The sequence below is a fragment of the Loxodonta africana genome, chromosome 11 (genome assembly GCF_030014295.1).
Source record: "Loxodonta africana isolate mLoxAfr1 chromosome 11, mLoxAfr1.hap2, whole genome shotgun sequence".
Taxonomy (NCBI): domain Eukaryota; kingdom Metazoa; phylum Chordata; class Mammalia; order Proboscidea; family Elephantidae; genus Loxodonta; species Loxodonta africana.
This window is the reverse complement of record NC_087352.1, coordinates 12,114,517-12,141,061: the sequence shown is the minus strand read 5'-3', so window position 1 is coordinate 12,141,061 and position 26,545 is coordinate 12,114,517. Positions and strand designations below refer to the sequence as shown.

At 49.8% G+C, this 26,545-nt stretch overlaps 2 protein-coding genes across 4 annotated transcripts; one reads left to right on the top strand and one right to left on the bottom strand.

Moving 5' to 3' along the window:
• The first annotated feature begins 9,611 nt into the window (after window positions 1-9,611).
• Window positions 9,612-24,212, top strand: ERCC1 (ERCC excision repair 1, endonuclease non-catalytic subunit). 3 transcript variants are annotated; one of them, XM_003406456.4, is made up of 10 exons: window positions 9,615-10,063; window positions 10,574-10,685; window positions 12,266-12,481; window positions 16,720-16,823; window positions 18,265-18,364; window positions 20,224-20,300; window positions 21,574-21,673; window positions 23,425-23,496; window positions 23,700-23,768; window positions 24,109-24,212. In XM_003406456.4, the coding sequence occupies exons 2-10, from the start codon at window positions 10,581-10,583 to the stop codon at window positions 24,160-24,162; spliced, it is 897 nt and encodes a 298-aa protein (XP_003406504.2). In that variant the 5' UTR covers window positions 9,615-10,063; window positions 10,574-10,580; the 3' UTR covers window positions 24,163-24,212. The 3 variants fall into 3 exon arrangements, with proteins under 3 accessions (XP_023398940.2, XP_003406504.2, XP_010584756.2); XM_010586454.3 differs by lacking the exon at window positions 9,615-10,063 and adding an exon at window positions 10,070-10,198; XM_023543172.2 differs by lacking the exon at window positions 12,266-12,481 and having other exon boundaries at window positions 9,612-10,063.
• Window positions 24,048-26,545, bottom strand: POLR1G (RNA polymerase I subunit G). Its single transcript, XM_003406455.4, has 3 exons — window positions 26,421-26,545; window positions 25,906-26,047; window positions 24,048-25,732 (listed from the first exon to the last, which is right to left on the bottom strand). The coding sequence occupies exons 1-3, from the start codon at window positions 26,440-26,442 to the stop codon at window positions 24,316-24,318; spliced, it is 1,581 nt and encodes a 526-aa protein (XP_003406503.1). The 5' UTR covers window positions 26,443-26,545; the 3' UTR covers window positions 24,048-24,315.

Genomic DNA, 26,545 nt, shown 5'->3' with positions numbered 1-26,545 from the left:
TCACTGAACTGTACACTTAAAATGGTTCAAATGGCAATTATTTATTTATTTTTTGGTTATTATTCACCACAACAAAAAAAATTTTTTTAGTAATTTCTATCGTGCTTTAAGTGAAAGTTTACAAATCAATCAGTCTCTCACATAAAAACTTATATATACACCTTACTACATACTCCCAATTACTCTTCCCACAATGAGACAGCCCGCCCCCTCCTTCCACTCTCTCTTTTCGCGTCCATTTTGCCAGCTCCTAAGCCCCTCTACCCACACATCTCCCCTCCACGCAGGAGATGCCAGCATAGTCTCAAAAATTACTGAAGATCCCCAAGAGTTTTTGGTGATATAGGTTATATCTATTGATATTTATTGTATCCAGAATTACTGAGACATTTAAAAGATATTTACTTATTACCTTGTTTTAAAATAACAACGAGGAACCCATTTCTTGTTCACATTAGTCATGTATTTTTAACAAAAAATAACCATATTTTCCAAACCAACAGCAAAAGCATTTAGAGAGAAGAGAGACATTGGTTCACATTTTGCAAATCTCTTCAGTATTCAGCTTAAGGGAAGACAGCAGGATCCCCTATCTGCTCCTGTGCTCAGTCTGTTGTGATAGCATGCGGCCTATACTGCATAGACTGAAGAGAATGACAGTGGAAAAGGCAGATGTATTTTATAATAATAATAATAATTTGGACATTTTAGACCTTTTGGAAGTGTGCTGGGGAACCTCTCAGGGTTCCAAAGACCACAGTTGGAGAACCACTGCCTAGCTTTGGGTTCCATGGGACCCATGAAGCCATAACCTGGGAGCTGAATGGCTCTGGAGCCCAGCAACCCACGTTCAAGAGCTAGCTCTGGCCCTACTGCAGGATGAACTTGGACACTTAAAGCCTCTCTGAGCCTTGGTTGCTTCATCTCTGCCATGGGGATGGTGATGATGAAAATAATAAAAGCCCCTGCTTGTAGCCTGTGGTGAGGCCCATAGGAGATAATCTCAGAGCTGTGACTGGCACTGCAGCATAGAATAAACATTTGCTGTTGTAATTTGGGAAATGCCATTTATTTTATTACCAGGACCTTTTATTCACACAATTAATTTCTCCTGAGGCCTGCCTTGTGCTGGGCAGTGCTGGAGACACATTGAAGACTGGGACAGGCTGGCACCTGCCCTCATGAGGCTCACAGTCTCATAGGTCAGAGGTTTTACTTATGAGGGACTAATGTCAGCACCAAGGAGCCCTGATGGGCAGTGGTTAAAGAGCTCAGCTGCTAATCAAAAGGTTGGTGGTTAGAACACACCAGCCTCTTGGTGGGAGAAAGATGTGGCAGTCAGCTTTCATAAAGATTAACCGCCCCCCTCAAAAAAAAAAAAAAAAAAACCCACTGCCAAGATGTGGCAGTCTGTTTCCATAAAGTTGTTGTTGTTGTTAGGTGCCATCGAGTCGGTTCTGTCTCATAGCGACCCTATGCACAACATAACTAAACACTGCCCGGTCCCGCGCCATCCTTACAATCGTTACGCTTGAGCCCATTGTTGCAGCCACTGTGTCAATCCACCTCGTTGAGGGTCTTCCTCTTTTCCACTGACCCTGTACTTTGCCAAGCATGATGTCCTTCTCTAGAGACTGATCCCTCCTGACAACATGTCCAAAATATGTAAGACACAGTCTCGCCATCCTTGCTTCTAAGGAGCATTCTGGTTGTACTTCTTCCAAAGACAGATTTGCTCGTTCTTTTGGCAGTCTGTGGTATATTCAATATTCTTCGCCAACACCACAATTCAAAGGTGTCAACTCTTCTTTGGTCTTCCTTATTCATTGTCCAGCTTTCACATGCGTATGATGTGATTGAAAATACCATGGCTTGGGTCAGGCGCACCTTAGTCTTCAGGGTGACATCTTTGCTCTTCAATACTTTGAAGAGGTCCTTTGCAGCAGATTTGCCCAATGCAATCCGTCTTTTGATTTCTTGACTGCTGCTTCCATGGCTGTTGATTGTGGATCCAAGTCAAATGAAATCCTTGACAACTTCAGTCTTTTCTCCATTTGTCATGATGTTGCTCATTGGTCCAGGTGTGAGGATTTTTGTTTTCTTTATGTTGAGGTGCAATCCATACTGAAGTCTGTGGTCTTTGATCTTCATTAGTAAGTGCTTCAAGTCCTCTTCACTTTCAGCAAGAAAGGTTGTGTCATCTGCATAATGCAGGTTGTTAATGAGTCTTTCTCCAATCCTGATGTCTCGTTCTTCTTCATATAGTCCGGCTTCTCGGATTATTTGCGGATTATTTACCCCCACGTGCCTGTCAGTTTGTTGTATTGTGGGGGCTTGCGTGTTGCTGTGATGTTGGAAGCTATGCCACCGGTATTTAGAGACCAGTAGGGTCACCCACGGAGGACAGGTTTCAGCTGAGCTTCCGGACTAAGACAGATTAGGAAGAAGGACCCGGCAGTCTACTGAAAAGTATTAGCCAGTGAAAACCTAATGAATAGCAGTAGGGCATTGTCTCCCATAAAGATTAACAAAAAAAAAACCCACTACCATCCTGTCGCTTCTGACTCATAGCAACCCTATAGAAATAGAACTGCCCCATAGGGCTTCTAAAGCTGTAACCTTTATGAAGCAGACTGTCACATCTTTCTCCCACAGAGCGGCTTTTGGGTTCCAATGGCAAATCTTTTGCTTAGCAGCCGAGTGCTTAACCACTGCACCACCAAGTCTCCTTCCATAAAGATTACAGCCTTGGAAACCCTATGGGGCAGTTCTACTCTGTCCTACAGGGTCTTTATAAGTTGGAATCTACTCGGTGGCAGTGAGAATTGACCCTCAGCACCAGGTCCCTAAAGAGACACAAATTTTCAAGACTGAGAAGGCAGGGAAGGGGATTCCAGGGAAAGAACAGCATGCATGGGGGTCATGGCAAGTACAGAGGGGGGCACGCGGACCAGCAACTACTCAGGGCCATTGTGTCCATTCCCCTGCCTCCAAAAGGCCTCCGTCCTGTTGCTGATGAGAAACAAGTATGCATATCTGGTTTATCTCCCCACCTTCCCAAACCCTCTTCTTGTACAAATAGTTTCTGGGTTCCGGGGCTATTTGGGGAAAGTCCCACCTGTGATCCCACCTTAGTCCCTCATGCTGCAGATCCTCCTTTTTGCAGCATATCCAGCCACAGCCTGCCGGGTGGAGACTTGGGACGTCCCAACAGAAGGGGTGTCCGGGAGGGCGCCGGGCCAAGGCCCAGCACCTCCACTGCCCCCCATCCCGGGGCCTGCGCTCCGGGCCGGGTGAGTCAGCCCCCGGCGGCTCCCGCGTCATCCCGGCCGCTTGGCTTGGCGCTATTTCGGGCTCCGGGCTCTATAAATAGCGGCTCGCCTAGCCGAGCCGCCCCCCTTGGCTCGGGCCCCCCTGCGTCCCCGGTCCAGCCGCGATCGCCGGGCTGCGCGTCACCGCGGCTAAGTTTAGAGGTGGGTGGGGACGCCGCCTGGTCACCGCGCCCCCGGCAGCGCCCCGCGCTTCCAGAGCCTTCCGCCCGGCCGCTCCGGGTCCCCCCGCCCTCGCAACACACACACCCCGGCCTAGAACCTCTGGGGCGGAATTGGGATTCCGGGTCTCCGAGTCCTCCATCTCCAACCCCCTCTTCCGGGACGCATAAGGGACTCGAAGTTGGGACCCGGGGCAGGTTTGGGTGTGGAACAGGACCAGAGTTCGGTAATCGCCTGGGAAGTTTAGGCTGCGGCTGGAATTTGAACTTGGGGCGTTTGGAAGTAGGCTGCAGGACAGCGGGAAGATTTGAACTCGCAATTCTGGGAGCGTGGAAATTCGACTCCAGGATGCCAAGGTTCAATTCTGGAACTAAGCGTAGAAAGCACTCTTGGAAATAATGCAGAACGGAGGGCAACTTTTTTTTTTTTTCCCTCCTTAAAATGTGAACACGCTCAGAGCTACATTAACCTCAGGCGGCGGGGCCTTTGCTGCACTTTTGCGGCCGGGAAACAGGCTGAGAGAGGGAAAGGGGCCACCCGTCACTTTCTTCGGGTCTTGCCCCCACGGGTCCTGGCAGCGCCGCCGTGGCACACCAGCTCCCCCTAATCCTATTGTGGGGCGACGGCGCCCCCTGCCGGACAAGGCAGGAGTCTCACGTTTAAGTCTGGCAATTGCATTCCCTAAGGGAGAAACTGAGTTAGGTTTTGGAAGGGAGAAACTGAGTCACGCCTTTCTACCTGAGTCAGTCTCCTTCTAGAAACGCTCTCTGCCCTTGGATTCAGGGACATGACATTTCCATGGTCCTTCTTTCTGTGTCTCTGGGGCCTCGGTTCCCTCATCTATCAAATGAGCTTAGCCCATAAGTGCTCCCTCTATTTTTAGTTGATGGTCATTATTTATTGTTATTATAGTTTATAAAGCCTTCCTTCCTGTGACCTTGTGATCTCCACCCCCGCCCAGTCACTTCACATCAGTGTTTACTCTCCATAGCGCACATGATTTCCTCTTATTTGTGTGTTTATTTCTTTGTTGTTATCTGTCTCCCCCGTGGCACCAGCTGTTATTCTCAGAGCTGTGTCCCCTGGCACATAGTAGGTACTCAATACACAGTTGTTCAAGGAATGAGTGAAAGAAGCCCATTTCAAGACGGGCCTCTACTCTAGCGTATACAGTCTCATTGAATCCTCAGGACCCTAGCAGTTAGAGATGGAGAAATTGAGGCTCACAGTGGTGAAATTGCTTGCCATAGGGCTTGACTTCGTTGCTCATTCACACAACACCTGTTCCGTAGCCCCTCCTGGGTGCTGGGACCTGTGTTGGGGAACTGCGATACAGTGCTGGCCACAACAGCTCCAAACCCTGCCTGCCCAGGACTAGAGTTTATTTGACAAACCCTAATATAGCCCTAAGGGGCCCTGGTGGTACAGTGGTTAAGAGCTCAGCTGCCAACCAAAAGGCCAGAGGTTCGAACTCACCAGCTGCTCTGTGGGAGAAAGATGTAGCAGTAAAGATTACAGCCTTGGAAAATCTATGGTGCAGTTTTACCCTGTCATGACTATGAGTCAGAAAAGAGTCGATAGCAACAGATTAAGATGGCCCTGTGGGGACCCCGGTGCTCAATGGTTAAGCACTTGGCTGCTAACATAAGGATTAGTGGGTTGAACTCACCCAGTACTCCACAGGAGAAAAGACCTGGTGATCTGCTCCTGTAAAGGCTACAGCCTAGAAAACCCTATGGGGCAGTACTACTTTGTCACATGGGGTCACTTTGAGTCGGAATCAACTGGACAGTACCCAACAACAACAATATAGCCCTGGGAGTCCCTGGATGATCCAAATGATTAAGCACTTGATTACTAAAAAAGGTTGGCAGGTTGGTGGTTCGAACCTATTCAGGGGCCCCCTCGGAAGAAAGCCCTGGCAGTCTGCTTCTGAAAGGTCACAGCTTTTAAAAAACCCTGTGGATTGCTGCTCTACTCTGCAACATGTGGGGTTACCACGTGTCAGAATCGACTCATGACAATTGGTTTGTTTTTGGTTGATTAATATAGCCCCACTGTGTGGTGGGCGCAGTGGTTAAGAGCTGTGGCTGCTAATCAAAAGGTCAGCAGTTCGAATCCACCAGGTGCTCCTTGGAAACCCTTTGGGGGCAGTTCTACGCTGCCCTATAGGGTCACTATAAGTTGGAATCAACAGTAATGGGTATGGGTGAGCCAGGTACAATTTTAAGCTTTTTGCATATGTTACCCCATTTAATCCTCTTAACATTTGTGCTATTGTTATCTCAATTTTAGAGATTCGCAAATTGATCCACAGAGAAGCTTAGTTACTGGTCCAAGGTCACACTTTGTAAATGACTACAGGAAAAAGTTACACCCAGTGCTGAGACTGAAGACTTCCCATCAGTGGAGGTGGGATTGGGAAGACTGGCGAGAAGCATCTTCTAACTTTGGAAGAAAAATAGCTAGGAACCCAGAATTCTAGATTCCAAGTGTGAGGGTGACATAAAGACATTTTCAGATGGGTAAGACTCAGAGAGTTACTATCCACTGATGTTGTTGTGTGCCATTGAGTCAATTCCGACTCACAGAGACCTATAAGACAAAGTAGAATTGTCCCTCAGAGTTTCCTAGTCTGTAATCTTTATGGGAGTAAGGTCATCTGATCTTTTATCCCACAAGCGGGCTGGTGGTTCGAACTGCTGGCCTTTTTGTTAGCAGCCTAGTGATTAACTATCATGCCACCAGAGCTCCCTGTAAATTAGTAAGGAATGTACTCCAGAAAGAAGTAAAATGAATTCAAGAAGAAGAAGAGGGTTGTAAAAAGTAATAGAGAGGGTACTCATGAACCAATTGTAGAAATAAATATCAATTAGAAAAAACTTTTACTATCAGCTAGTAATAAAGCCAGAATAAATGGAGAGAAATACCATATTCATGGATATGAAAACAAGTTCAATTCTCTTGAAATTAATCCAATTTAATTCTGATCTTAGTCAGGACTTTTCATGGAACTCAAAAAGCAGATGCTAAAATCCATCCAGAAGAGAAAATTTGCAAGAATAGTAAAGAGATTTGAAACTCAACTGGGGGAGGGGAGAGAGAAGACTTGCCTTATGTGTTATCAAAACATATGAAGATAAAACAATTAAACAGTGTGTCATGGGTGCAAGGAATGGATAAAGAGATCACTGGAACATGATAGAAATGCCAGAAATAGATCTGTTTATATATGGGAATTTGGTACGTGATAAATGTAAAATATCAAAACAGTGGGGAAAAGATTGTTTTTTTAAATAAACAGTATTGTGACACATTTGGTTACACCCATCATGAATTCCTACTTTAGTGCATCTTCAAAACTAAATCTCATCTGGATTAAAGACAGAAACCTTAAAATTAAAACTAGGAAAATATTAAAAGAAACGGTAGGAATACGTGTTTATGACTTTGGAATGCAGAAGGCCTTTTTTTTTTAAACAAAAAGAGAAGTTTTATTCGGCATGTATTCAAAAAGGCAAAAGTGGGAAACGGACAAGCATGCTGCTAGAGCCATGTGTGCCTGAGTCTAAGGAGGAATGTTACAGTCATCTATATATTAACAGTACAAAAGGGAAAAAATATTGAAAGCTTTACCTTTTCATAGATTGGCTAGAAACTGCCAGATCACCATAATCCTACATCTTCAGTTGTCTTTCTTAATAATCATTGGTACGGGTTTCAGTAACAACAGTCAGGAGGGTCCTCATGGGGCCAAAAAATCTTACTATTCACTAAGTACCAATAGAAAAAGATAACAGTGGAAAGTATGTAGGTCTTTTGTGCTGTGTTTTGTGAGTTGTGAAATTTTTCCTAAAAGATGTTTTCCAAGATTGTCCTAGGTATTGTCTTTATACCTCAGGGCCCAGTTGATGTGTCCTTGAGAGTCCTTGTGAATCCAGCTCCAGCTGGGTCACATTTTAGGACAGGGAATAATGGCTCCAATATTAACTCCTAAATCATTCCCTCCTTTTGATCAGAGATGGGAGATAATATATTGATGATCAATACCTGGCCTTAATTGAGCTCCTAGATGGCAGCCATTGCAAGCTCTTTAAACTCGTGCTGGTTTTCCACCGGTTACCATCTGGTTCTTCACCAGGATCTTAAGTAAGAGTGACATTCTCATCAACTGCATTGCCGAAAAGAGCAGACTCAATGTACATCAACATGTTAGCCCAAGAAGGCCTCTTTTTTAAAATTTTTATTGTGCTTTAAGTGAAAGTTTACAAATCAAGTCAGTCTCTCATACAAAAATTTATATACACCTTGCTATATACTCCTAGTTGCTCTCCCCCTAATGAGACAGCACACTCCTTCCTGCCACTCTCACTTTTTGTGTCCATTCTGCCAGCTTCTGACCCCCTCTGCCCTCTCATCTCCTCTCCAGACAGGAGCTGCCCACATAGTCTGATGTGTATACTTGATCCAAGAAGCTCACTTCTCACCGGTGTCATTTTCTATCCTATAGTCCAGCCCAACTCCTGTCTGAAGAGTTGGCTTTGGGAATGGTTCCTGTGTTGGGCTAACAGAAGGTCTGGGGACCATGATCTCCTGGGTCCTTCTAGCCCCAGTCAGACCATTAAGTCTGACCTTTTTATGAGAATTTGAGGTCTGCATCCCACTGCTCTCCTGCTCCCTCAGGGGTTCTCTGTTGTGTTCCCTGTCAGGGCAATCATTGGTTGTGGCCGGGCACCATCTAGTTCTTCTGGTCTCAGGCTGATGTAGTCTCTGATCTATGTGGCCCTTTCTTTCTCTTGGGCTCATAATTACCTTGTGTCTTTGGTATCCTTCATTCTCCTTTGCTGTAGGTGGGTTGAGACCAATTGATGCATCTTAGATGGCTGCTTGCTAGCATTAAAAACCCCAGACGCCATTCTCCAAAGTGGGATGCAGAATGTTTTCTTAATAGATTTTATTAAGCCAATTGACTTAGATGTCCCCTGAAACCATGGTCCCCAAACCCCTGCCTCTGCTATGCTGGCAAGAAGGCCTCTTTTTTTTAAATAGTATTTTATTGTGTTTTCAGTGAAAGTTTACACAGCAAATTAGGTTCACATATGACAATTTGTACACAAATTGTTCAGTGACATTAGTTACATTTTTCACAATGTGTCAACATTTTCTTTAATTGCGCTCTGGGTGTTCCATTTCCAGTGCTCTAGTTTCCCTGTGCCCTTATCTTCTCGTTTTTGTTTTAGAGTAATTGTTGACCTTTTGGTCTCATACAGGTTTTTGAATGGAGTACTATATTCACAGGTAATATCCTTGATTTTGTGTGCAAATCTGTTATTTCACTAAAAGGTGACCTCAGGGGATAGTTTTGGTTCAAGGTTTAAAGAGTTATCTCAGGGCGATAGTTTCAGGGAGTCTTCTAGTCTCAACTGGTCCAGTAAGTCTGGGCATTTAATGAACCTGAGTCTTGTTCAGTGTTTTTCTCCCGTTCTATCAGGGTCCATCTTTTGTGGCCCCAGAAAGCCTCTTAACACACCAAAAAGCAAAAGTCAGGACGGAAGAGATTGATAAATAGGTGCAAATAAACACTAAGAACGTCTGTGTGACAAAAATAAATAAATTTAAAACACAAAGTACAAACTAGGAGGAAATATTTGCTGCACATGTGACTGACTAAGAATTAGAATCCGGAATTCATAAAGTACTCCTGCAAATTAGTAGCAATAAAAAAAGGCACACAACCTCATTTAAAAAATGGGCAAAGGATATGAGCAAGCAATTCACAGAAGATAAAAGACCAATAAATTCAAAAAAATATGCTCCCTCTCCTTAGTAATCAGACAGTTGCAAGCTAGAACAGTGTGATTACTATTCCGAATTCAGGAAATGACTAATAGTAACTCATCAACCAGGCCTCTGCTCAGATGTCCTTTCCTCCAGGAAGCCCCTCCTAACCTGAGGCTGGGTCAGGCGCCGCCCTGGGTCCTACAGCCCTCTGGGCTCCCCCAACCCAGCCCTGCCCACTCCGGGCCGTCACTCTTTGGGGACTCTCCCACAGGACGGAGAGCCCCGGAAGGAAGGCGGGGGCTGTTGTTGATCACTCACGTTTCACTAGCCCCGCCCCGCACAGGGCCAGACACAGAGGAAGCGCTCTGGGAATATGTGTGCAATAAATGAATGAATGGGGAAACTGAGGCCAAGTCAATGGCAGAGCCGGGAGTCAAACTCAAGTCTCTCTGTACTGAGAGAAGGGCCCTAGTTTGAGCTCCCACCACCTCTACTCCCCTGAGGTCTGCCCGGAGCCGAGGCACACAAAAGGCGCTCAATAATGACATTGAAATTGGACTGCTTGGAAGCCAGACACTCTGGGGGCCACAGATTACTCCTCTAGCCTCCGCAGTCCTCCAAGACCATAGAGAGCTGCGCAGGGACCGCCCCTCTCCGTGCTCAACCGCTTCGGGAAGCTTGAGGGCCAGAGAGGCCGGAAGTTCGGTGATCCTGGGGCCGCGCTGGCCGCCCCGGCCGCGGGAGGCCTCGATTCCCCGCCGATATTTTCCCGGTGGCCTCGGAACCAAGAGGTTAGTGCTCGCCGCTGTGAGACCGCGAGGCTGGAGAGAGAGGTGGAGCCCGCGAGGTGGCGATTGATGGCCGCGGAAGCCAATCGCTGCGCAGTCTGAGAAATGGACAAGACTGGGCGCGGGCGGGGCGTCCAGGTGGGGCGTCCTGGGACCGGGCTAACGGGGTGTTGGGGACGGTGAGGAGCCGGTCGAATGGAAGGCGGGGGACCGCGGGGGAGGGCGGAGAGAGTAGAACCCGAGGACCCCGGAGGCGGGGCGAATAGAGTTTAGGGGCCCTCGAGGGGCGGGGCGAATGGGATGTGTGGCCCGTAAGGGACTGGGCGAGCAGAAGGTGGAGGATCGATGGGCTGGGCGGGGCTTTGTAGAAATTTGGGTGTTTGGGACTTGACACTTTGGAACCTTGGGTTTTTTTGGGGGCGAGAGATGGCTGTGAGTGAGGGTCCCTGGTAGGAGATGGGAATGCAGATACTGAGGTCTCCTTCTCTCCCTTTGACACGTCTTCCCTCTCAGACCCCAGATGGACCCTGGGAAGGATGAGGAGGGGGTGTCACAGCCCCCAGGGCCGCCCCAAAGGAAGAAGTTCGTTATACCACTGGACGACGATGAGGTCCCTCCTTCTGGGGTAGGACGAGGAGATGGGACCATTGGGAGGCAGGGTGGAAGGCAAGAGTACAGGAAGAGGTCTGTGGAGCCCCGTGTGGATTAGGAGGTGTTGGGGCCTGAATTGCCTTGGGCAAACAATCCTTTGCCCTCTGGAGGCCTCACTTTCCCCACCTGTAAAATGGCAAGGTGGATCTCAGAAAGGGCTAAAGCAAAGGCCGCAAACTGGCAGCCAGCGGGGTGGTCCTGGGTTGTGTTTTATGTAGCCAGCACTGTGATGTTGCTGACATTTAAGAACTGGAAGGTTTTGCAGTTTAAAAAGAAAATTCTGCACTTCTGACATCTTTTGATAAATTGCAGGGGCTGGTAATTCTGAAATCTCATTCCTGCAGGAAAACATTCTGCTGGAGCAGAGTTTTGGCCAGGGCTTCCAACTGGTTCTTCCCGGTTCAGTAATGGCTGAGGGAGTGACACGGGAACAGACCTGAATTTTAAAATTTGGGTCAACTGGAATCATAACTGGTATGGGAAAATTCTGGGTTGAAGCCCTGCTAGAAACTTTATCTTCCTCTTAGAAAATAGCAGCACACTCATTGCATAGCAACCAAATCTCTTGCCCGAAGGATTTTGTGCAGAGTCAGAAACAACGGTGCCCCGCTAAAAGATGGCGGCCAGCCAGGCCACTTTGAATGCGTATCACCACGCTCCTCAGTCCTCGCAATAATCCAGTATCACACATCAGGCCGCTGAAGGGGCTCACTATGGCTCTTCCAAGTCTCCCATTCCAGGGCTTTGACTTGTAATTTTTCCCTTTCTGGTTATGTTTCCAGATAACTCAGGTTTTTAAATTTTGAGTCTATTCTGGTTTCGCTTCATTGATGATGAATGAACCAGTTCGAACTGGTTCAAAGCCCTGGTTTTGGCTGCCACCTATAGACTATGAAGAAAAACAGAAACTGGGCCAAGGATATAGGGTGTATGGGGGAGAGGGGCTACCTTAGACAGGAAGATGACATTTTGGTAGAGACATGAAGGAGGTGAAGGAGTGAGCCATGCAGACATCTGAGAGGAGAGAGAATAGCCAGTGCAAAGGCCCTGAGGTCAGAGATACCTGACAAGTTTGAGCACAGCAAGGAAGCCAATGCGTGGGGCTGGAGAAAAGGAGGGGGAAATGGTAGGAGGTGAAGCCCCAGAGACAAGGGGGCAGGGGTGGGTCTTCTAGAGTCTCCTGGGCCATGGTGACAGCTTTGGCTTTTACTCTGAGGCCAGGGCCACGGGAGGGCTGTGAGCAAAGGAGAGATCCCCTTGGCTGTATGTGCGGAACGTGCCAGCAGGGGTAGGGGTAGAGGCAGGGAGCTTGCTGAGGTGGTGACTACAGTGGTCCAGATTGGAGACGATGGTGGCTGAGATGGGGTGGAAGCCGAAGAGGTGGGGAGAAGTGGGTGGATTCAGATTTTGAGTTCCCAGCCCTTTTATAGTTTTGCCTCTGGAAGGTGCATTGGGAGGATGGAAGGTGGGCTGACACTGATGAGTGGGGAAGGGCTCCCATGCCACTTCCCCAGGCCATAAACACCCCACTCATCCACCTCCGTGTCCCTACAGGCCAAGCCCTTATTCAAATCCACACGGAGCCTTCCCACTGTGGAGACCCCAGCCCAGGAAAACCCTCAGACATATGCTGAGTACACCATCTCGGGGCCTCCAGGAAGGGCTGCAGCCACGTGCCTCACAGGGTCAGATGCCCCGGCAGGAGAAACTCCCAACCAGGCCCCCAAACCAGGGGCAAAATCCAATAGCATCATTGTCAGCCCCCGGCAGGTGAGGAGGGGGATGGAGAAGTGGGGCTTTGAGGATTCTGGGAGGAAACACCATATAGGGATGGTTCTGTTGGGCAGTGGAAGGGGATGTGAGTTCTACCTACTTAGCTAATGCAGTGCCATTCATTCATTCATTCATACAAGAGCTGTGTGTAGGTTGAGGGTACCCCAGGTATTCTTGTGGCGGGGGTGGGGGAGATGACTGTGTTTGTGCAGCTATATTTTCTGTCCTCAGGATTGTTGTTCATTCATTCAAAAACTATCTATTAAACACAGATCTGAATTTGAATACCTGCTCGGACACACAGTAGCTATGTGATTTTGGACAAGTGAATTAACCCATCTGTGCCTTGGGTTATCTTGTGGTTTGGTCATCTTTAAGTGGGGATTCATCCATTTATTTAGTCCACAAATATTGACAGAGGGTACTGGGTGCTGTTCTAGGCTCTAGGGGATAGAGTGAATGAAAGCATAGAGTACTTTCATTCTAGGGGATAGAGTGAATAAATCCCTGCCACAGATGGAGCTGGCATTCTAGTGGAGGGAAGAGGCAATGTACAAAGATTATATACTGGGACCCAAGCACATGAAAAAATTCTCAATGTCACTGGTCAGCAGGGAAATGCAAATCAAAACCATAGTGAGATACTACTTCACACCTAGTGGGATGGCTAGAATCAAAAAGTCAGACAATAGCAAATGTGGATGAGAACGTGGAGAAATTGCAACCCTCATACACTGCTGGTGGGATTGTAAAATGGGGCAGCAGCTTTGGAAAACAGTGTGGCAGCTCCTTAAAGGATGAAACACAGAGTTACCATATGACCCAGTAATTCCGCTCTTAGGTATATACCCAAGAGAAATGAGAACGGATGCTCGCACAAAAATTTATACACAAACATTTATAGCAGCATTATTCACGAAGTCCCAAAGTGGAAAAACTCAAATGTCTGTCAGCTCTTGAATGGATCAATAAAATGTGTTATAGCCATATGATGGAATATTATATGACAATAAAAAGGAATGAAGTACTGATACATGCTGCAATGTGGATGAACCTTGAAATCATGATGCCAAGTGAAAGAAGCCAGACACAAGAGGTCATATATCGTATGATTTCATTTATATGAACTGTTAAGAATAAGCAAATCCATAGAAACAGAATGTAAATTAGTGGTTGCCAGGGGGTTATGGGATGGGGAGTGACTGCTAAAGGGTGTGGGGTTTCTTTTTGAGTTGATGAAATGTTCCAAAATTGTGGTGATGATGGCACAGCTCTGACTACGAGGTTTGGAATCACCTTGCAGAAGGCCATTTGGCCTTTGCTCTCTGTTCTTTTGAGCCAGACCAACACGTGAGGCTAATGAGTGGGGGGCTGACCAGACCATGAGGCACCACCTGGGGGCCCGAGGCTGACTAAGCTTCACGTGGAGGCATGATATAATCTGACATGGCCACCTAGTAAGGCCGATAAGAGCCCTGAGCCCTAAGGCTCAGATGGAGCTTCCTGGTTGGTAAGAGTGAACATGTGCTCTCAGGAGGAGTGCATCCCCTTGGGACGTGGGGGATCCATGTTGGGATCCCTCTGGAACCTTGCCCTATGCATCTCTTCATTTCTATCCTTTATTGTTATATTAAAGCTGTTATCACAGGTATGGTGTTTCCTGTGACCTATATGAGTCTTTACATTGAATTATAGGATGCTAAAAGAGGAGTGGGGGCTAACTGGTCTGAAGCAGAGGGAGTCATGTGGACCTCTGAGCTTGTGGCTGGTACTTGCTGACCTAGCCCCAGGTGGCTGAGGATGAGAGAGAGAAGGGCAGTGTGGGCAGCTGGTCTGAACTGAACGGGGAAGGGAAGCTGGGATTTCTACAGGACTCAGTTGGCATGTGGAGTGGGATCTGTTATCCACGACACAATTTTGCGTCAGAAGTGGGTGATTTTAGTTTCTCTGAACTGATTCGCACAATGGTGTTGTGTGCCATTGAGTCGATTCTGACTCATAACAACCCTATGGAACAGAATGGAACTGCCCCATTGGGTTTTCTAGGCCGTAATCTTTTTTTTTTTTTTTCATGGTGCTTTAGGTAAAAGTTTACAGTGCAAATTAGTTTCTCACTCAAAAATTTATACACAAATTGTTTTGCGACATTGGTTGCAATCCCCACAATGCGTCAGCACTCTCCCCTTTTCCACACCAGATTCCCCATGTCCATTCATCCAATTTTCCAGTCTCTTTCTGCCTTCTGCTTGCTTTTGGGCAGGTGTTGCCCATTTGGTCTGGTCTACTTGATTGAACTAAGAAGCACATTCCTCATGTGTTTGTCATTCTTTGTTTTGTAGGCTTCTCTAATCTTTGGCTGAAAGGTGGACCTCGGGAGTGGCTTCAGCTCTGAGTTAGTAGAATGTCCAGGAGCCATAGTCTTGGGTGTTCCTCCAGTCTTTGTCAGACCAGTAAGTCTGGTCTTTTTTTGTTAATTTGAATTTTGTTCTACATTTTTCTCCCACTCTGTCTGGGACCCTCTATTGTGATCCCTGTCAGAGTATTCTGTGTGGTAGCTGGGCACCATCTGGTTCTTCTGGGCTCCGGCTGGTGGAGGCTATGGTTTATGTGGTCCATTAGTCCTTTGGGCTAATATTTTCCTTGTGTCTTTGGTTTCTTTCATTCTCCTTTGTTCTGGACAGGATGGGACCAGTAGATGTATCTTAGATGTCCGTTCACACATCACCCCCCCAGATGCTACTTACCAAAGTAGGATGTTGAACATTTTATGAACTATATTATGCCAGTTAACCTAGGTGTCCCCAAGACTATGGTACCCAGCCTTCAGCTCCAGTAACTCTGTCCTTCAAGGTGTTTAGATGTGTCTAGGAAGCTTCTATGATTTTCCCTTGGTCAAGTTGTGTTGACTTTCCCTATATTGTGTGTTGTCCTTCCCTTCACCCAAGTTAACACTTGTCTACTATCTAGTTAGGGGAGGAGTGGGGAGAGGAAATCCCCTCCCTTGTGACAATCAAAGATTGTTTTTTTCCTGTGTGTAAACTTTTTCTTGAGTTTTTGTGATTGTGGGTCTCATGCAATATTAGTCCTTTTGTGATTGACCTATTTCACTTAGCATGACGCCCTCCAGATTCATCCACGTAGTGAGATCTTTCGTGGAGTCATCATTATTTATTGCACGGTATTCCATTCAGTGTATGTACCATAATTTGTTTATCTGTTCATCTGCTGATGGGCACTTAGGTAGTTTCTATCTTTTTGTGCTGTAAATCTTTACGGGAGCAGATTGCCAGGTCTTTTCTCCCTCGGAACAGCTGGTGGGTTCAAACTGCTGATCTTTCAGTTAGTGGCTGAGTACTTAACCATTGTGCCACCAGGGCCCCTTAGCTGCACAGTAATTATATTAAAAACCATTGAATTACACACTTTAAATGAGTGAATTGTACCGTATGCGAACTATCTCAATAAAGTTGTTACTAAAAAAAAGAGGATCCACCTTGTAGCGTCATTGTGAAGATTTAAATGAGTTAAATCAATACTTCTCAAACTTCAGCACATATCAAAATCATCTGGCAAAAACAAACAAAACCAGTTACTGTGGAGTTCACTCCGACTCATGGCGACCTCATGTGTGTCATTGTAGAACTATGCTCCACAGAGTTTCCAGTGGCCGGTTTTTTGAAAGTAGATTATCAGACCTTTCTTACAAGGTGCATTTGGGTGGACACGAACCTGCAGTTTTTCAGTTAGCAGGCGAGTACGTTAACCACCTGCACCACCCAGGGACTCCATTTCAGCCTCCAGTAGCTGGTAGTCCTTGGAGCTCCCAGCCGTATAGATGCATCTACCTGTGTGTCTGTCTTCGCATGGTGTCTTCCACCTGTGTCTGTGCCTCTTTTTATAACTCAGAAGTGATTAGGTTTAGGACCCACCTTGCATTGGTTTGATCTTATTAACATGACAAAAGAAAGACCCTATTTCCAGATGGGATCACATCCACAGGCACAAGGGTTAGGATTTCAGTTTCATATGTTGGCGGCCAGCTGGAGACACACCTGGGAGTGCTTTAGTAAAACCCCAGAGCTGGAGGGTGGGGGAGGGTTTCCAGGACCTGGGACATTCCAGGCTGGGAAGAGGAGGGAAGAGAAGCTGGAGAAGACCCAGGCCCAGGGTGGAGAGGGGCGGAGAGGTGTTGGAAGAGGTTGTGGTGGGGACTAACCTTCTCTCTCCTTCCCTAGAGGGGCAACCCAGTGCTGAAGTTTGTGCGCAATGTGCCCTGGGAATTTGGCGACGTGGTCCCGGACTACGTGCTGGGCCACAGCACCTGTGCTCTCTTCCTCAGGTGAGCTCTGGGGCTGCCCTACCTTCCAGGAAGGGCTTCCAACCAGGCTGGGGAGTATAGTGCTCTGCTGTTCTAGGCTGTCCCATAGAAGAACTCGTGCTAGCTCTGGGCCTAGGTGTGGGGCTATGTGGGAAGAAGAGGATCTTGGCCTGGAGGTGTCTGGAGCAACAAAAGCTGGGTTCTGAGAGACAAGGGGGCTGAGGACCTGGACTCCTGGGTCTGAGGGAGGAGGGGGCTGAGGACCTGGACTCCTGGGTCTGAGGGAGGAGGGGGCTGAGGACCTGGACTCCTGGGTCTGAGCGAGGAGGGGGCTGAGGACCTGGACTCCTGGGTCTGAGGGAGGAGGGGGCTGGGGGCCTGGACTCCTAGGTCTGAGAGAGGAGGGGCTGGGGGCCTGGGCTCCTGGGTCTGAGAGAGGAGGGGCTGGGAGTCTGGAGTCCTGGGTCTGAGGGAAGAAGGGGCTGGGGCCTGGACTCCTGGGTGTGAGGGAGGAGGGAGCTGGGGGCTGGGACTCCTGGGTCTGAGAAAGGAGGGGCTGGGAGCCTGGACTCCTGGTTTTGAAGGAGGAAGGGGCTGGGGGCCTGGACTCCTGGGTCTGAGGGAGGAAGGGGCTGGGATCCCAGACTCCTGGGTGTGAGGGAGGAGGGAGCTGGGGGCTGGGACTCCTGGGTCTGAGAGAGGAGGGGCTGGGAGCCTGGACTCCTGGTTTTGAAGGAGGAAGGGGCTGGGGGCCTGGACTCCTGGGTCTGAGGGAGGAAGGGGCTGGGATCCCAGACTCCTGGGTCTGAGGGAGGAGGGGACTGAGTGACTCATGTCCCAGACATCCAAGGCTGGGGTCAAAGAGAACCAGGATCTTTCCAACCTTGCCGCAGGTAAACAAGTTCCCCTGCCCCTCAAGCCCCAGAGGTTCCTTTCCAAATAGGGTCAGATGGGGAAGTGAAACTTCTCAATTCCTGCCCTTCACCTGGAGGCCACTGGGCAGAGATGACACCTAGTTACCCAGGTAGAGGAGCCACCCCTCCCCGTCCCTGCCAGCACCTTGTGAGGCCAAGGCAAGCAGGCCTGGTTCTGGCCAGGCCCTGTTTTCCAAGACCAGCTGTGTAGCGGCCCTCAGTCCACACACACTGGAACCCAGCTCCTGGTCTCTACCTGAAGCCCAAGTCTCTTCTCCTCAGTGACGAACCCAGGAGTCCAACCTTCAGGGAACCAGGGCCGGGCTGCCCTCAGTTCAAATCCCCGCTGTGCCACTTCCTGGAAGGGTGATCGTGGGCCAGTCACTTAACCTCTCTCAACCTCAGATTCCAGCAAGTTTTTCCGCCTTTGCTATGCTGTGGCTGCTGGAGTCTGAGCCTTCTGAATTCTGCTGAGGGCGGAGAAGGGCTTCCAGGCTCTCGGGGAGACTGAGACCGCCCTATCTCTCCCTCTCCCCTGTCCCTGGCAGCCTCCGCTACCACAACCTCCACCCAGACTACATCCACCAGCGGCTGCAGAGCCTGGGGAAGAACTTCGCCCTGAGGGTCCTGCTCGTCCAGGTGGACGTGGTAAGCAGGGGTCACTTCCCAGCAGGCCTCATTGTTTCCATCTGTGAAATGGGGATTTTGGGGCTTGGAGGTAGCAGAGTGGATTAAGTTCTTGGTTGGCTTCAACTCATGGAGCCCCCATGTACAACAGAACAAAACACTGCCAGATTCCATGCCATCCTCATGATCATTGGTATGCTTGACTCCATCCATGTCATTAAGGTAAACTCTGAGGAAGGAGTCTTGGTGGCACAGTGGTTAAGCGCATGGCTGCTAACCAATAGGTTGGCGGTTTGAACCCAACAACTGCACTGCAGGAAAAAGATGTGGCAGTCTGCTTCTGCAAAGATTACAGCCTTGGAAACCCTAGGGGCTGTTCTACTCTGTCCTGTAGGGTTGCTGTGAGTCAGAATTGACTCAGTGGCAGTGGGTCTACTTTGAGGAGGCAGCTCTTGCTCAGTTTTATTCCAACCTAGGGGGCTTATCTTCTAACACTATATCGACAGTGTTCTGTTGTGATGCATAAGGATTTCATTGGCTAGTTTTTGGAAGTAGATCACCAAGCCTTTCTTCCTAGTCTTAGTCTGGAAACTCTGCTGAAACCCGGTCACCATAGGTTACTTTGATGGTATTTGAAACACCAGAGGTATAAGTTCCAGCAGCATTGCTACACATAGTATAGCAAAGTGACAGATGGGTGGTGGGGACGACATTACTTCCTGTTTAATCCCTTCCAAGGAGAAATGCAAGTTAAAACCTCAGTGAGAACCCATTTTGCACATCTGAGATTGACACAGGTCACCAAGACACCAGTGCTGGAAGGCGGCAGGAGAGTAAAATTATCCGTCTGTTCTTTCCCTATACCCCCTTCAACTAGTCCTATCCCTTCACCACTTAAATATCTCTTGAATCTGCTTCATCTTCTCTGTCTGCACAGCCCTTGCCCCATCCAGACCCCCTCCTCTCCTGTCTCGGTTCCCCAGCTTCCTCCCTGGTCTTAGGGCCTCCAGCTGCAATCCCTTCCATCCTTACAGCAGCCAGAACATCTTCCTAAAGCACAGATCCAACTCCCCTGCTCAAAAACTTTTTATGGCTCCCTAGTGCCCTTAGGAGAAAGCTCCCTTTCCCACCATGGCCTTACCTGACCTGACCCCCACCCACCCCTGCAGGCTTATCTCTAAGCTTCCAAGCAATCACTCTTTCATTTCACAACCTCCATCCCATATGGGGAGTCCCTGGGTGGTGCAAACAGTTCAGCACTCGACTACTAGCTGAAAGGCTGGCAGTTCGAAGGTTGGCAGGCACCTCGGAAGAAAGGCCTGGCGATCTGCTTCCAAAATGTCATAGCCTTGAAAACTCTATGGAGCGGTTTTACTCTGCACACATGGAGCGGCCATGAGTTGGAATCAACTGGGTGGCAACAGCAACAACAATCCCATATGGAGTGAATTCCTCAAGACCTCTATCCCCTCCCATCCTTTGCACATATTGTTCCCTATGCATGGAATTCCCTTTTTTGCTGTCCTTTTCCTCCCTTACTCCTCATTTTCCTTCAGGACTCAGCTCAGATGTCCCCTTCTCCAGGAAGCTCTCCCTGATCCCCCAGGCTGACTCAGGCACTCCCTCGTCTTAGCCCTGCCCACTCTGGAGCATCACTGTCTGGGGATGGGTTTGCCTGTCTTCCCACTGGATTGAGTTCCGGGACGGCAGGGCCAGGACTGTGTCAGTCACCACCCAGCACAGGCTGAGCACCCACTAAGGGCTCAGGGAGTGTGTGCTGAGTGAAAGGCTCTTGGCATCCTAAGCTACTGTGTCTTCAAGACAGTTTATTCCTTGCTTTCTCTCAGGTCTCTAATTCCAATTTTCTTCTTCTTTTCCAGAAAGACCCTCAGCAGGCCCTCAAAGAGCTGGCTAAGATGTGCATCCTGGCAGACTGCACCCTGATCCTTGCCTGGAGGTGAGATGGAGTCCCCACCTCCCCCAATTCAGGCTCTGTCATGAATCATTCCTCTTTCTCTTTCCATGAACTCCCTCTGTGACCCTGGGCCCGGCACTGCCTCTCTCTGGGCCTCAATTTTCCCATCTGTAAAATGGGGTCATAATACCTTTCTTATGGAGTCTCTGAGTGGCAGAAACAGTTAAGTGCTCAGCTATTAACAGAAAGGTTGGTGGTTCAAATCCACCCAGAGGTGCCTCAGAAGACAGGCCTGCAGTCTACTTCCAAAATGTCACAGCCATTGAAAACCCTATGGAGCACACTTCTACTATGACACACGTGGAGTCGCCATGAGTCAGAATCAACTTGGCAGCAACTGTTCTTTTTTTTTTTTTAAATAGCTTTCTTATAAGGGTATAGGCACAAAAGCAGGTGACTTAGATAAAATTCCCAGGACCGTACAATACAAGGCACTTTTGAGTTAGGCATGAATCTGGCTGAATAATTAATTCCACATCTAGATTTCTGGATTATTTAGGTTGGGCTTCCATTTGGAAAAAAATACATCCCTACCTCACACCATCAGCAAAATTGAATCCTGACAAATTACAGCTTTAAACATAAAGACTACCGTAAGTATTGTAAGAAATCTTACGGGAGGATGTATTTTAGCATCATGGGGCAGGAAAGGTCTTTCAAAGCAAGACACAAAATCCAGAAGCCATAAAGGAAAAAGATGACTGATTTGAGAAAATTTAAAAAATTTTAAAACTTCTGGATAGTAAAAGATACTACAAAGTTAAAAGACAAGTGACAAACTAAGAAACTGAGCCCCAAGAGGAAAATTATTTGCCTCATGTCAAATGGGTCGGAATCGACGGCACACAAGTCTCACTCAGGCGGGAAGCAGGGCCTGTCCGGACCCCTATTAGCTGGAAAAGAGGTATAAAGATAAGCTGGCAGAGGTTACCCCAGGGGTGTTTGGGGGAAGGGAGGGCTGAGAACGTTCATTTTTCTGTACATTAGAGTTTGGAACTTTTAGCACCAGGAATCATGATTGTAATGAAACTATTGGAGCCCCAGTGGCGTAGTAGTTAAGAGCTATGGCTACTAATCAAAAGGTCAGCAGTTCGAATCCACCAGCCGCTCCTTGGAAACCCTACGGGACAGTTCTACTCTGTCCTGTAGGGTCGCTGAGTCATTATTGACTTGATGGCAGTGAGTAATGAAGTTGATCTCAAACATGACACCCTCTTACCCTTCACCCCGGCTGACCCATGTCCTCTCACCCCAGCCCGGAGGAGGCTGGGCGGTACCTGGAAACCTACAAGGCCTACGAGCAGAAGCCGGCAGACTTGCTAATGGAGAAGCTGGAGCAGGACTTTGTCTCCCGGGTGAGGCTGCCCACCTCTCTCCCAGGCACCTGACAACCCTGCCGGGTCTCCCCCCAGCTCCTGGGTGGTTGAGCTTCCATTCTGTTCTCAGGTCATGTCCATTCATTCCCCAGGCTGTTCTTCTCCAGCCTCATGCTCACATTGCAGCCAAAGGGCTCTTCCTGAGCGCAAACCTGGCATGTCTTCCCCTGCTCTAAACCCTTCCATGGCTCCCCAGTGCCCTTAGCAAAAGCCCAAGCTTCCCACCATGCTCTACCTGTCTAGCAGGAGTCCTTGGTGGCTCAAACAGTTACATGCCCAACTATTCACCGAAAGGTTGGAGGTTCGAACCCACCAGAGGTACCTTGGAAGAAAGGCCTGGCAGTCTGTTTCTGAAAGGTTACAACCTTGAAAACCCTTTGGAACACAGTTCTACTCTGCAACACCAGGGTCACCATGAGTCAGAATCAACTTGACAGCAACTGGTGTCTGTCTAGCCAGCCCCATTCTCCTCAGCGCCCTTGCAGCCTTACTTACACTGGTTACACTATCCTTCCACACCTACCTTGCTCCTCCGGCCATTTGCCCATTCTGTTCCCTCTGCCCAGCTGATTACCTGTCTGTTTCCATCCCTCACCTCAGCTTGGATGCCCACTCCTCCAGGAAGCCCTCCCTGACCTCAGGCTGGGTCAGGTGTCCCCCCTTGGGTCCCACAGCCCCCTTAACTCCCCTATCCCAGCCCCATCCACTGTGGGTCCTCACTGTCTGGGGACAGGTCTGTCTCCCCCACTGGACTGGGACCTACTACTGTGTCCCCATGGGTGCTCAGGAGTGCTTACTGAATGAATTGAATCTGGGCTCCAGTGACGGAGTCATGGTGAGGGACACTTCATCGATGCCTTTCCTGGGGGTTCTTCCAGGGAGCACTAACATGGCAGCTAGATACCATCAGGCCTTGTATCACCAGCTCCCACAGCTGAAGCTCTTGCTTCGTGCTAGGCACATCAGCTCAGCCACCTGGTCTACAGTCCATCGCTGTGAAAGCCTGTCTGGGGGGAGGAAGAAAGATGAAGGCATTCATCCAGTGTCACACAGCCAGGGACTGGCAGGGCTGAGAACAGAACTGAGGTCATCACATACGGTCCACGTTGGCCATCATTGCATGATTTGTTTTCACCCACTGTGGATTGGGTGGCCTTCTTAATGCACTTGAGGAAGGTACTATTAGGATTCCCACTGGCTGCTAACAGAATGTTGGCGGTTTGAGACCACCCAGAGGTGCCTCAGAAGAAAGGGCTGGCTATCTACTTCCAAAAAATCAGCCATTGAAAACCCCATGGAGCACAGTTCTGTTCTAACACATGTGGGGTCGCCATGAGTCGGAACTGACTCAACGGGAACTGATCTTGGTTATTTGTTCAAAAGCGGAGGCCCAGAGAGATCAGCTTCTATGCCCTGCATCTTACAGTGAACGAGTGGTTTTGAACCCAGGACCTGGTTTTGAACCCAGGTCCAATCCTGAGGCTGTCTCCCCCTGGGCACAACCAGTGTCTCAAGGTCAACAGTATTTACCTTACCATGTGACCAACACCCCCTCAGCTAGTTGGGGATCAGGGAATCCCTCTGAGATGATTGTTTAGTCAGTTAAAAAAAAATTTACTGGGTAGTTTCTCTATGCTGGGCAGTCTGGGGACCCAGCAGTGAGCCAGCCCTGCCCCTCGTGGACTCATTCCTTCTCTCTGCCAATGTACTTATCTCCCCCGCCCTTCCAGGTGACTGAATGTCTGACCACGGTGAAGTCAGTCAACAAAACAGACAGTCAGACCCTCCTGGCTACTTTCGGGGTAAGGAGCAACTCCCCTGCCTCTGTACGCATTTTTAGCCCCTGGCCTTTCCTAGGAAGTGCCTCCTCCACCCAATTTCCTTCCACTTTCCCACTCGATCCCAGCCCCTGCTTCCCCCAGGAATATCTTAGGCCCCTGATCAGCTGGGGCAGGGTTAAGTTTTGTGTTCACCTTCCCTGACGCCTCGCTCCCACCTTCCTCAGTCTCTGGAACAGCTCATCGCTGCATCACGGGAAGATCTGGCCTTGTGCCCAGGCCTGGGGCCCCAGAAGGTAAGAGTGTTCGGAATGGGCTTGAGGGGTTCGGGTACATAGGGACCCCAAATACATGAGACCTTAGACGCCAAAGTCCTAAGGTGCTGGAAAACCCAAGGTAGCCGTTCTACAGATGAGGAAAACTGAGGCCCGGGGCGGGGGGGGCAGGAAGGGCAGCCCAACTTTATACAGCCAGTCTGGGATAGACTCCAGATGGGGCTACTTCTCTTAGCCCCCAGGGCCCCTCCTAGCTGGGAGAGAAAAATGGTGCGAACAAACGTTCCCACTCTCCAGATGTACCAAACAAATAGCTTGTTTAATAACTGGGTTCTCGTTTCCCTCTCTCCCTCCCACCCAGGCCCGGAGGCTGTTTGATGTCTTACATGAGCCCTTCCTGAAAGCACCCCAGTGATCCCGGCTGCCAAGGACGCCCCAGGTGTCATAATAAAGTATTTGCCCGTTCCAGGCTCCTGCTGGGTGTGGCTGGGAAGGGGGTTCGTCCTTGGGCCCGTGGGCCACCTTCAGCTCCTCCTGGTTGCAGTCGTCAGTCTCCCTGGGGGAGAGACTACATAGGATCCTGCTGCAGGTACTTCCGCTTCTCCTGTCCTGTGGCCACCTCCCCAGACTCCAAATTCAGCAGTGGTTCTAGCATCTTCTCCTGGGGCACCATCTCTGGCCCCCCACTCTCCTGGCCCCGCTTCTTCTTCTTTTTGGTAGATGCCAGAGCTGCCTGGATCTCAGACTCACCCTCATCTTGCAGCCCAGGCTCCACCATCTGCCCTTGGGGCTCAGACATCTCAGTCCCTGGCCCCATCACCTTATGCCCTCTTTCTTTCTTCCTCTTCTTGGTGGATGCCAGAGCCACCTGAGGCTCATTGTCACCTGGCAGCTCAGGTGCCACCACCTCACCTTGTGGCTCTGCCCCTGGCTCCATTGTCACTTTCTGCCACTTTTCTTTCTTCCTCTTCTTTTTGGCAGATGCCAGAGCTGCCTCGGCCAGAGGAGCTGCCTCGGCTGGAGGCTCAACATCATCCAACAGTTCAGGCTCCATCATCTCGCCGTGGAGCTCCACAGGTCTTACCTCAGGCTCCACAGCCTCAGTCCCTGGCTCCATCATCATTTTGTACTCCTTTGCTTTTTTCCTCTTCCTCATGGATGGCAGTGGGGTGGCTCCCTCTTGTGGCTCCACCTTTACCTGCAGTGGACCATCAACTGTCATCCCCTCCTCTGGCTCTATCCCTTCTGTCCCCTTCGGCCTCTTCCTCTTCTTGGTGGGGGATGGGACTGCCTCTTCCAGAGGCTCCGTTTTAACCACAAGTTCCAGCTCCACTGTTTTTTCTTCTGGCTCTGGCATCCCCATTTCTAGTTTGACCACTTCTGCCCCTCTGAGCTCCTTCCTCCTCTTGGTAGTGGACGGGAACGGCACTTCCAGGGGCTCCATCACCTCAGCTTCGGGCTCTGTTGCTAGTGGCTCCATCACCTCCAGTTCTTTCAGCTGCTGCTGCTTCTTCCCCACACTCATCTCTGGGGACCCCGCAGTTATGTCCCCCTCCAGGGATCTGTGCCCATTCACTGCCTCCTGAGGGACTGAGACCTCTGGCACCTGCCTTTTCTTTTTCCTCTTCCCAGAACCCGATGTCTTCCCGGCCAAGGCTGACCCAGGCCCTGTGACCGGAGGGCTGCCTCCAAAGGCACAGAACCGAGGCTTCAGGCCAGCGGGGATCTGGGGTGGGGGACTGGCCGGAATAGGGTGCAGAGGGGTCCCTGACAGGGATTCTTGAGGTCCTTCGAAGATCCTTAGGCAGCCCTGGGGAGCAGGGGCACACATCAGTCCACCATCTGCCTCGGGAGAGGGGGCCAGCAAGGTGGCTTCTCCAGCCTGGGGGCCGCTGGTGCTGAGGACCCGGTAGCGGTGCCGCTTGCCTGCCAACTTGCCCTTCACAATCCGGGAGCCAGAGAGAGGCACGAGCCGCCCATTGAGGCTGCAGGGAGGAAAGGGGAGAGCAGAGGGTAGGTCAGGTTCTTTTGGTGGGAAAGGGAAAAGGAGACTAGAAGCAGCATTCCGAGGTGCCTCAGGAACGCCCCTCTAAACTCCGCCCCCAAGCTCAGCCTGTGGGATGGGGAATAGTCCCCGGACGTAGGTGGGACCGCTCACCAGTCTGGGGTGAAGTCTGCAGGGGCTCGGATGAGCCACAGTTCCGTATCTGGGCCCGTCAGAGCCTCCAAGGAAAAACGAGGGAGCTCTGAGGTTGGGGGCATTGCGGCAAAGTTGGGGGGACAAGAGAACCGAGCAGCACCTGCGGGAGAAGAGAAAGTGGGGGTCTGTTGGCACTTTCCTACTGGTCTGGTCCTCCAGGACTTGTCTCTCGGCCCACTGGCCCTGATCTTTCGAATGCCCGTATCCCCTCACCTGATTTCCCCTCTAACAGCTTGCCTGTCACCCAGGGGCGTCCTTATCTCCACCGATCTAGCCCCCGGGGGCCCCTTCTCACTGTTGGTTTTGCCCCTAAGACACCCTCTCTCGGAACCCCTCACCTCCCCAGGGATAAGCTCTTTCCACCATTCCTGTCTCCAGAGTTGCTTTTCTCCTCCCTAACTCTCCTGGATGTCCCTTTCTCCTCCCGCCAGTCCACCCTCGGCGCCCCATCAACTCGCCCCGCGGTCGCTCACCGCCAGACTCGGCGTCCGCCATTCCGAGACCCTTATCGCACGCAGATCAAGCGGCTAGGGCAGCTCCAGCCCCGCCGCCAACCACGTGGAACCGAAGGGGTGTGGCCTGGCCCGGGAGCGCCCAT